The sequence below is a fragment of the Orbicella franksi genome, chromosome 9 (genome assembly GCF_964199315.1).
Source record: "Orbicella franksi chromosome 9, jaOrbFran1.1, whole genome shotgun sequence".
NCBI classification, from domain to species: Eukaryota; Metazoa; Cnidaria; class Anthozoa; order Scleractinia; family Merulinidae; genus Orbicella; species Orbicella franksi.
This window is the reverse complement of record NC_138153.1, coordinates 27,959,327-27,970,565: the sequence shown is the minus strand read 5'-3', so window position 1 is coordinate 27,970,565 and position 11,239 is coordinate 27,959,327. Positions and strand designations below refer to the sequence as shown.

The 11,239-nt window shown below is 37.9% G+C and overlaps 2 protein-coding genes across 2 annotated transcripts in view; one reads left to right on the top strand and one right to left on the bottom strand.

Moving 5' to 3' along the window:
• The window catches only part of LOC145496500 (cyclic GMP-AMP synthase-like receptor 1), a 5,418-nt gene extending 2,875 nt beyond the window's left edge, over positions 1-2,543 (top strand). The window contains exons 1-2 of the mRNA XM_081476190.1: positions 1-427; positions 2,028-2,543. The exon at positions 1-427 is cut by the window's left edge and continues 2,875 nt beyond it. Of these exons, the coding sequence (XP_081332316.1) occupies positions 1-422 (422 nt within the window). The 3' untranslated portion in view covers positions 423-427; positions 2,028-2,543. The remainder of the gene's footprint in view (positions 428-2,027) is intronic.
• On the bottom strand, positions 2,539-11,192 carry LOC145496498 (ufm1-specific protease 2-like). The gene is made up of 15 exons (XM_081476186.1): positions 10,981-11,192; positions 10,661-10,862; positions 9,695-9,789; positions 9,242-9,452; positions 8,471-8,730; positions 7,494-7,581; positions 7,117-7,268; positions 6,572-6,692; positions 5,816-5,917; positions 5,579-5,617; positions 5,080-5,156; positions 4,504-4,807; positions 4,181-4,244; positions 3,250-3,310; positions 2,539-2,625 (listed from the first exon to the last, which is right to left on the bottom strand). Exons 1-15 carry the CDS (start codon positions 11,026-11,028, stop codon positions 2,539-2,541), a joined length of 1,911 nt encoding a protein of 636 aa, XP_081332312.1. The 5' UTR covers positions 11,029-11,192.
• Between the last annotated feature and the right edge of the window lie 47 nt (positions 11,193-11,239).

Here is an 11,239-nt window from a genome sequence, read left to right as displayed (position 1 = left end):
GCGAAGGCTGTCGAGTGCAGCTATTGCGCATTTTAACGGAAATCCGCGACAATGAAGATCAACTTAAGAAGCTTTCATCTTATCATGTCAAGACCTTACTCTTCCACGAATCCGACAAATACCCGGACTTTCACGAGTGGAGTGCGGATAAAATCACGCGGCGATTCTTCGGACTGTTAGAACGGCTCAAAAAGGCGTTGAAAGAGGGAAACCTACCGCACTACTTCATGCAGCCGCCAGACTTCAAACCGGTGAATCTATTCGCCGATCTGGACGGGAAAACTTTGTCAGACATGTTAGATGTGATTGAAGATATTATGGAGAATCCAATGGGCGTCCTGAGTACCGTGGGACGAGAGAGAAGACAGACCATGTGGCCTTGGGAAATGGGTTTGTTTTTGCCAGCGGGATTAACCTCGTAACGCGGGTAAGTTGTCGCGTAGGAGCGAAATGACATTTTATCACACTGCCGTCTGTACTTTATTCAAATATGCTTCTATTTATCTTGCGAGTACTGCTTTTATTTTGGTGGTAGAATCTCCTTAAGAGGGCTATTAGAGAAAAATTGTGTCCTTGCGTAGGATCAACATAAGATTCTGATCGAGCTATTAAAATCTTTTGTGTCCTTGCAGCAATCGAGCTGATTATTTCATCAAAAATCGTTTTACGGCTTATAGCAATGAAGTGACAAAAGCTTTTTGCATATTTATGGCTTCATTTGATATTGAGTTCGCTCAGTGTATTTGCTTATTTCAATGTACTATTCACTTGTTATCATTGACAAATGTGTGTGAAATTCTTGCATGAAAAGGTGCTCCTAAAATTAAGCTATTTTAAAAACTGGAGTACTTGACAATGATTTAGAAAGAGTAAATGAGATTTTTATGTTAATTTACATGAAGCACCTTCGTTTAAGTTTCGCTTTATTATTTTTTTTTTTGAAAAAAATTCTTGCTCGCAGCAAAAGCACGAATATTGATTTCAAATCCTGATGGAGATTTGATAGTCTGAAAACATTAGCACTCTATTTCAATAAAGAATTAAAAACAGATGGTTGAGTTGATAACGGAATTTCATGTCATAAAAGGAAGTGAATTCACTGTATTTCTTAACACGCCTGGGAATAAAATCTAAAAACTCGCTGATCAGAATGTCGCTTGTATAATACTTGTGGTTGACCTTGTTATCACCTAAAATAATACAAAGCCGTAAAGGAAAATAATTCATTTAGCAGCTTTATTGTTTTAATTCCATATTAGCCGTCGACCGCCCCGGCAATTAGAGTTTTGCTTTGTAGGTAATAAATAGCACAGTTTCTGTCAGTGATGCCTCTAAAACTACGAGTTTTATGGGTAATTACCTCGTTTTGCTATGGACGGTTTAAGCTTTAAATTGAGCAATTAGAAAAACTATTAAAATAGTCGTTGAAGGTCAGAACAATTCCGTGCTCACGAGGCAAATCGAAGAACACGTACCATATTTTATCCACGCCGTTTGTTTCTTGTTCATTTAGTCTGCTATTTTCCATTTTTTTGTTTCATATTTTGAAACGTTCTTGCAAAGAGAGGCGCAAATTTGAGTACGGAAAATGTTGTGACTAGTTCGTTTAATAAGTAGTCTACAATGCCTGTAAAATTGCGTTACATCGAAGCGCATATGACATGTCACAATGTGTCCAAATATTTGTCCAATACTTGAAGCTTGCTAAGAAAACAAACCTAAAAAAGAAATTAATTAAATTAACGTTTTGACATCGTTGTCTGATTTGGAATGCAAGGAATGCAAATGCGTGCGATCGACAATCAATGCCTGAATGGAATTTCTAAAAAGATCATGCCTCTCAAATTGTGAGTGCTTCGGCACGAGTGTTGAATGAACAAACGAACGAACGAGCGAGCGAGCGAAAGAGCCAGCGAACGAACGAACGAACCATTCCCGATTAACATTTAAGCTAACTGGTGTTTCGCGTTTCACGCTCGCAGGTATGCCACACGAATTTAACTTTTGGTTTTTATTTTGTTTTTCAGAAACCTCTTGAACTGTAATGATACTTTCTTGAGCCCGCAGATGGAACGACAGTGAATAAAGACTTACACAGCCACATTCTTTGATAATTTAGCGTTCTGAAAACAGAGTTAATTAACTTTACAGCAGGACTTAGATTTGCATAAGAATTTGCACAAGAGAAAGAAAACTGTTTAGAGACAGAGTCCTCCTCGTCCCCAGGCCTCACTTCTTTGCAACGGACCCGACGTACGAGGAAGACTGAAGCAGAGCCGTGATTCAGAAATGTTGCTTCGGCAGTCTGTAGCTGAAAATCCCACAATTTGCCGGATAGAAAAAGTGTTCTAAAAAGTAAGGGAAAAAATTTTACTTCAAGATCCTTTTATTTAGAGATGGCTTTTCTAGTTTACTAAATTTTCATAGTGTTAAAAATTATTTTGTTGTTGTCTTTTCTTCCTTCACATTTTAAAATGTTATTGAAGGGCAAATTAATAGCATAATCGCCATAAAATGAAATATAAATATTTTTCATCATCAAATCATATCTGGTCTCTGAGGCATACACATGTTGTAATGAACTTGCTGATTCCAGAAGTCTGGCCCTTTCCAGCCACACCACCCCTGCAAAAAATAAATATATAGATAAATAAAGAAGCAGTTAATTATGGTACCTGGGGGAGGGTACTCCCGGAAAAAAAGTGGGGGTGTGCGGCCCACCTCCCAAAACCCTTATCCTATTTATGACCAAAATCTGCGATTTTCCCTACCCTATTTATGACCAGACCAAAAATTTGACCCTATTTAAGACCGTTTTGGCTGACACAGTTGCCCTACATATAATTTTTGACGGGCTTTTGTTTATGGTCTTGTTGATAAAGATGAAAAGGTGCATACCTATATAGCCAATATAAGGGAGTACCCCCCCCCCCCCAGATTATGGGGCCCTGCCCTAGTTTATCAATGGCCATAATCTGCATTGTTTGCACTCTTTTTATATCGCAAATTCCCCTCCCATTCTAACATGTTATCACGACATCAACCAAAAATGCTCTGTTTTCTTATTAATAAATGTGATAATAATATGAATATGATTCATAAAATAGGCATCTTGCTACACGGACTACATTTTCCCATCCCTTCCACTTTTCTAGGTATTTTATATCTGGACTCGACCTCCAAATAAACTTGATTACAGACTGCATTTAACATCAGTCATCTTGCACACAAGGCTACACACAAACAAACCTTGTCTAATATAACCTTGAGATCCTCACCACCAGTGTAATGTGGATCAAGAATTAAAAACCTACAGAGTAAAAAAAGAAAATATCAGTGCATTCACTTATTACATTTAGCCTGTGAATGGGCTCTGGCTAGAAGGGTCTGACCGCAGCTGGAAGGGTCTGACCATGGCTGGAAGGGCCTGACCGCGGCTGGAAGGGCCTGACTGCTGCTGGAACAGCCAAGACGGAACTGGCTGAGAGTGCAGCAGTACAAAACGTACAAGTCAACTCTTCAGGGCCTAAGATGAAAATATCAATTCTCTTTATCAACTGCTATACAATTTTTCTTATGCATGTTCTGAGAATCTGGTGTTTCATCAAGACAATATCCATTACCTAATAACTTCCTCAATTCTCAGGATTTCTCTGCTTGACAATGTAGTGGCAATGTAAGTAACAACAGATTTCTATCTTGTTTTGAGTGTTAATTTCCTTTTTGTGTTGTTCCAGAAAATATCCATACCCCTCCCACGGAAGGTTTTTTAGCTTGAACCCCCACACCCTCTGGAAATTCGATTTTAGTGCCATACTTTTCTTTAAAAAAATTGGGTTTTGAAACCCCCCTCCCCCTTGGAATTTATGTTAACCTTCCTTGGGTTGGATATGGATATTTTCTGGAACTACACATTGTGACAATGAATATGCAACTAAGAAAATTATAATCGAAACTTGTCTGATAAAGATTTGGACAAAAGGGGAGAAAGGGGCAAAACCTTGTAACTTTGAGGTCAACTTTATCATAAAATTAGTTCTTAATCAAAGCCAAGGATTACAGATAATTCTGGACCACATTCCGGGATGCTTCTGAAAACAAAATGCAGCAAAATTATAACATTCAAAGTAAGTACTAGACACTTTGCTGTTCACTGAGGCTGATAGTAGAGCTTACTGACCTTATATCACCAGTCTGATCATTAAAATCTACTCCCAATATGGTGTGCGCTAAAACACCACCACCTGGAAAAGATATAAAATTGTGCATGTCTTAAGGCCAACCAAGCTTATGAATTCCCCTTCTACTTGCCCACACAAACCAGTAACCCGCAACAGGGTAACTAACCAAAGGCAAAACCATTGCCTTCTTCTCTAGATGATAGACTATGATTGATTATGTAATTTGATTAAAATAAAAAAAAAAACACTGAAAACTAATGATAAAAGCAAAAAGCATTTATCACAGTAAAATTATCATGGCACATCAACACTCATAACTTACCAATCATAATAGGAGTTCCCTGAGTTTGAAAATGGTGTAACAAGTCCCGTCCTTTGGCTCGCATTTCTGCTCCTGTGCTGACAAACATGATCTTTGAGGTGACTCCCAGAAGATGTTCCAAGCACATACTGACTTCAAATGAGCCTATCCACTGCCGAGAGCCCACAAATTCTTCACCTTTGTCTTGGAGGTCAACAAGTGCCTGTTGAATTTCTCTGTGGCTTGGAACAGGTTTTGATGTGTAACCCTGGTGTCTGAACCAGGAAGCAATGGTCTGAAGTGATCGGTATGCACAACCCCAGCCCTGATTGAAACAAAATGAACACTTATATATCACCAGTGGGAAGGTTTCCACTAACAGAAATAAGGAAGACTTAAAACAGAGAGGTTGGGGCTGCTGAAAAATACTCGACCACTCAAGGGCAAAATGTGGTGAAAGAACAGATTTTACCTTCACCCAAGCCCTAAGAAGGTGTCCATTTTCATTCTCCCCTCATGAAAACACCCATTTACTTGCACACCTATGGATTGAGGAGCATCCAGTTTGACCCTACTAAAGGAATGGCAAATACTTACATCATCATTAAAGTTATCCTGCATGTAATGGTGGTAACCGTATGTTCCATCCACCACTGCTACAGTGCCACAAACACCTAGAAAATAAAAAAAATTTACATGAAACCTATTCTAGCTTTGGGTGATGGCTGCATACTGATTCTGCTTACTAATCTACTACTTACTGCTGTTCCTTCAAGGTTAGATCTGAGAATTTGGTGACACATCAAACAACATTTAAAAAAAAGTTAATACATGATTTGTTTCTGTCAATAATCCATCCACTGCCTGATAGAAATATCGTTTCACGCTTTTCCAGATAAATTATGCCAGTTCCCACCTAAATGGAGAGACATAACTGTACTGGTGTAGGAGTAAGTAAGGAGTTACATCACAAGAAACAAAAATATCAAGGACAGTGTTGGGGTTACATTATTCTCTATCTTGGCACATTTTAAAACAAACAAAACAACCCCTCCCACACTGTTAAGGTTCACTTAGTCTAGTTTATTTCTCTCACCTCCAACTAGTCCAGTGTGAGGATTTGTTAAGTAGATATCTGTAACAAAAAAAACAGTCATATTTTTAAACTACACTTTAAACTTCACAACAATAAGACAAAGAGCACATGTGCCTAACCCTTGAAGAGGAGGGGGGAAGCTTTCTGTAATAACTCACTACAACCCTCCTTTCAAGCTCAAAATCCCATACACAGTTTCTTCTCTCAACAATTCCACTCTACCATTTTCATGTATACCTTGTTGACGTTCATTTTCAAACACGTATTTGTTGGAGGGCCGCATAAGAGGTCTGTTTTCTGGTAGAAGAAGTCGCTTGTGCAGTTCCAACCGGTATGATGCTGTGAGAAAATTTTAGTAAACATTGTTAGGCAACATTTTGTTGAACATTAAATTCCATGCAATAGCCATTTGGCTTAATATAGCACAATTTACAAATTAATTTAGCTGACTTCATTTTGAATGCCTGTTGACTGGTTTAAGATTGTTGGTGACTGGATGGCTTGCAAATATTTTGTATGTTTACATCTCATCTTTCCTCTGAAATCATTATTCATCTTTGGCTGTTTAGGCTATGTACCCCTCATCTTGTTTGTACTTGTCCTTGCCCTCTTGTTCATTTCCATCACACCTAATAACATAGAATAGCTCTTCGAAGTCCAAACCTTTATCTGCAAACTTATGAGCTACTTGCAAATGCAAACACCACATGTGAAAGACAAGCTGTTCAGCATATTGTGAGCATGAGACAAAGAAAAAATTCTGAGTGCCCAGCAGGATTCAAGCCATGACCTCGCTGATCCAACCAGGTACTCTTCCAACTAAGCTGTGGAGAGACTTGAGGTGAACTTAGCTACTAACTAGCCCAGGTTCATATGTGAACCATGTAGCTTCTGTCATCAGCATTATATTTTTGTGTACATGTAGGAGTAATTTATTGCAAAAACCTTTCAAACAACTGACTACTAGAAGTCTAGCCTGGGTAAAACACTTACCAAGCTCATTATCATCTATCATTACACCATCTCTTGTAGCAGTGGGATAAACAGTGGTCACCAAATGACAAAACCCAGGAAGCTTGAAGTGATACACTTTCACAACAGTCAACAAGTCATCCTACATACAAGATACAGAAAAAAACAGTTTAAAACAACATGCAGTGCATAAGTGGCACAGACAGGACAAGGAGGAGAAGGGAGAAGAAGAGAGTTCACACATGCATACACCCCTGACTGATTTCTGTGACATGAAGTATTGCGAACTCCCCTCTAAATGGGACACTAATCCTGGGGAGGGGGTACTCTACAAAGGTTTACACGGGGAGGCTCTGTCCTGAGGTCCAAACCCTTACCCTTTTGTATCCCATTTTGACGGAAAAGGTAGGCCTTTCGTTACCTTTTATTGAAAAAAGGTACCCTTTCCACATACCACATCATCTTGGAATCTAGGTTTCTTTTGCAAGGCTAAGAAAGTCTTGAACCCACAGAAAACCTATATTAAGTCTGACCATCTCACAGTAAAATGTTTGGGAGAATCTCACCTTTGAGAACTGTGTCATAGCTGAGGCCATTTTTCTTAGCTGACTGCACATAGCAGAAATAAATAACTTTGGTAGGCTTGCTAAAGAAGTGTCCATTGATACATTCAACACTGTATCAAGTGCAAGTGTGAACTTGATTTGAGATGATACAGCTGCAAAATAAACATAGCTACAATTTAATCAAACCTCTTACCATTTTGTTTTGTCTCAACTGAACAATTACCTGCAAATAATCTCATGAGGCAAAGAAACGTTATATTAAATCACATTAAGCTTAAACCATGGAATCACTTTTCAGTACCTCAACATAATTACATAACTGGCAATCGTTGGGGAAGGGAATGTGTGGAATTAAAGAAAATTTAAAATTAAAGTACCTTTTTTGTATTGAAAAACTGGGACAAATGTTTCATGATTACTCACAGCATCTGTGAGTTGGCTCAGGTATCTTACATCTAGTGCATCCTGTAAAAGAACCAAAATAACATTCTATTTAAAATTTTATATTTCAACCCATTGACGCCTGTGCCACCCGTAACTGGCTGTGATGAGCATTGGTCTTTGTTTCACTTGTGACATCATCACCTTTGACCAAAATTGGCATCACGTACACTCAAGTTCTACAGCAGGAAAACTCTTTCCAATGATACCCAGATCAGAGTGATTGGGTCAATATTATTATTGAGCATGAAATATGCACAAAATTCCTTAGAAATTGGAGTGAAAAACTAGGAACAAAATTTATATTTGTGCACATGCCCGAGCGAAAATGTCATAAAACGTGATACTAGTGCAAAGAAAAGCATGCTGTCATGTTGCAAATGCCTTTTTGGGTTGATTGGAACTAATTTAGCTGATATCTATGCTAAACATCCAAAATGTCCAAGAGATACACTTTGCCTAAAATCTCCAGGTGTCAGTGGGTTAATAACTAACAATCCCAAACCAAAGATTGCTAGCATTGTCCTAACATTTGAAAAATGACATATTGGCACTTAGGAGATGTTACAGATCTCAAGAAATTTTTGTACCCAGAGTGTCTCTATTCCCCCTGAACAGTGGACAGGAACCAAACAACCCTAGACATTCTAATATTGGAAGATGAAAATATTGAAGTTTTGATTTAATCGCATCTACTCAATTTTCTTGTAAGTTCTTGAAAAAATCACTCCTGTAACAGAGTTCTTGAGAGTTCTGTTGATCCATCAAGCTTATGTAGTAAGTAACAGAGTGACAAAGTCTTGAAAGATTGATGTCAAGTAAAAGAATATATAACTGACAAAGTGCTGTACTATTGCTGCAGCAAGGAAAAAAAAGACATGGAGGTTAGCAAACCAACGCATCCAATGCTAACCTTAAACTTTGCTGCATTTCCAGAGGACACAACTTTTCCACTTTTCTGTTTTCCTTTGCTCTTTGCAGACCCATGAAGGTTTTGTATCTTTCCTGGATCAGATTCAATCTTTACCAGGAGCGCTTCACAATTTTCCAACTTGTCACTTTTAATGTCCTGGTTTTTAAGTAACACCTTGCAGTCTTTAACATGAAAGACAGTTGATGTGCTGTCTAATTCCTTGCATGATTTCTCTATTTTATCTGTTATTTCTGAAGTATCTGTAAGAGACGTAAGCATGGGCAGGGTCATGCAAATAATCAACAAGGTAAAGAATTTAACAAAAATAAAATATAATTGTAGTTAAAAGTAAATTAATACATTTTATAACAAATTGTGACTGAAATAAAAATGGATTAGCCTTAGTTTATAAAAGTAGCTGACTATTAAGGCAGTTTCCCTAAAAATAATTCATTGGTTTAAAATATACTGTACATTTTTATCAATATTACAATGTTCTAAATACATTTCTGTCCAACTCATACATTAATTAACAAGTAGAAATCTGTCAAGAAAAAGTTATTTATACTAAAAACAATTTCCCAAGTGATGATGTTTTAAACAAGAGGTCAAATATAGGACATGTTCCATTTCTTTTACTGTTGCCTTGGCAACTAAAACTTTTGACATTACCCAGGGGAATATAGTTATGTACTAAATGTCATTCATCAATGCCATATGCGTACTCTGTATAAGATAACTTACGACCTTAAAGAGAAAAATGCTACTTACCATTTTGACCCCTGCTTATGCATATTGGAATGTTTGCTTGAAGTCTAAAAGAAATCCTTTGATCCAGAAATTCTCCAATGATATCTGCTTCTTGGTATTCACACTGTGTTACAGTACCAGAATCCTTATCATAAATAAAACATCTTTTGCTGTCGCTTTCACTGGTAGAACAATGTTGCAAGACCACTAACCTCCTCCTGAAGGAAATGTCCTAAAACAAAAGCAAATTAAAGAAAAAGCTTTAACAAAGAGTTACCAATAATTTGTGAGGGGAAGATATTTAATAGTTAATAATTATAGGTCATTTAAGTCTTGGTTAATTTGCCCTCAATGAATTTCATGCCTTATGCCTCATGTCACTCATGTCTCGTGTCTGCTTGACAGTTCACAATCAATAATTATTATAAATAAAGAAATATAAGATTGTACTTTTCTGCAATAAATTGTTCTCACATTTGTCCATAATCCATCAAAGACCTTTTTGAGCTCATGGGCCTCGAGAGGTGTGGGTTTGGTACATGAATAATAAATCCCACAAAGATTTATCCCTAGAAGAGTGATAAGAGCAAAACATTAAATTTGCATCATGATCATAAAGCATTTGGTGAAAATGAAGATAATTTAGTTAAAAAGAAATGGTCAGCCAAGTATCCTAAAAATATATCAAATGAACAAATGCATGAATCATCATGTACAATGTGTAAATACGTCCAACCAATGAGCCAAATGACTAAAAGAATGACTGGAATGAAGGAAGGCAGGAATGTAATTAATGACTGACTGACTGACTGACCGACTGACCGACCGACCGACCGACCGACCGACCGACCGACCGACCGACCGACCGACCGACCGACTGACTGGCTAACCGACTGACTGAGTGAATGAATGAATGACTGAATGAATAATGTATGGATGTATGGATGAATAAACAGACGGACAAACAGATGGATGGATGAATGAATGAACAAATGAATGAATAAACAGATGGACAGACAGATGGATGGACAGTCGGACGACTGGATGCATGGACAGACAAATGGACAGTTGGACAGATGGATGAATGAACAAATGAATAAATGAACATATGAACAAATGGATAGATGGATGGACAGAAGGATGGATGCACAGACAGACGGACATATGGATGAATGAATGAATGAATGAACGGACCGACAGATGGGCAGACGGTCAGATGGACGGATGAATGAACAAATGAATGAATGGATGAGTAAATAAATGAAAGATCAAATGAACAAATAAATCAACTAAAAATTTTCTAGAAAACTAAATAATCGATAGCTATTTAGGTTAACAGGAAAATCACAGGTATTGTTCTAAACGTCTAATGCTATTCATTGCATCATTACCCAGTACCCATAATTGCCAAGAAATTAGAATATTAGTCTTAACACATACCATTTGGAACAAGACAAGACAATTCTGATCTCTCATTCTTCCAGTCAGGAATTGCTGGATAACCTTTCTTTGCCGAAGGATGGGAACTTCTACAAGCCACACATCCAATTATGTGAACTTTGTCCGACAGTATTTCACCATAAAGGTATCCCAGGAAATTACCCTCAAGGTCTTCCGGGTTCTTCACTCGTTGAAGCAATCTCTGACAAATTCAAATGAACCAAATTTGATTGAACATAGCTGCTACTTTACTTCTCTTATACTATATATAACCGTTTCCTCAAACATATCACAAGGTATAACGGAAGCCAATTTATTACCTTTTTTATCGAAATATCGAGGACTACCTGTGTTTCATTGTCCGCCATTTTATATTCATACGGTAGTCCGCTGCACGAATGACTGCGGTCTCCAACTAAGTCCCAGTGCCCTTTCGCCAACCTCGTTCCCAAGGTCTCTCGACAGATCTCAACTTTACTCCCCCCTGGACGACCAGTGGGAAAAAGTACTTCCGTATGCTAGCGCTTGGAGAAGTATTAGGGACCTTTAGCAATGACGACGAGAACGTGAACGTCACCG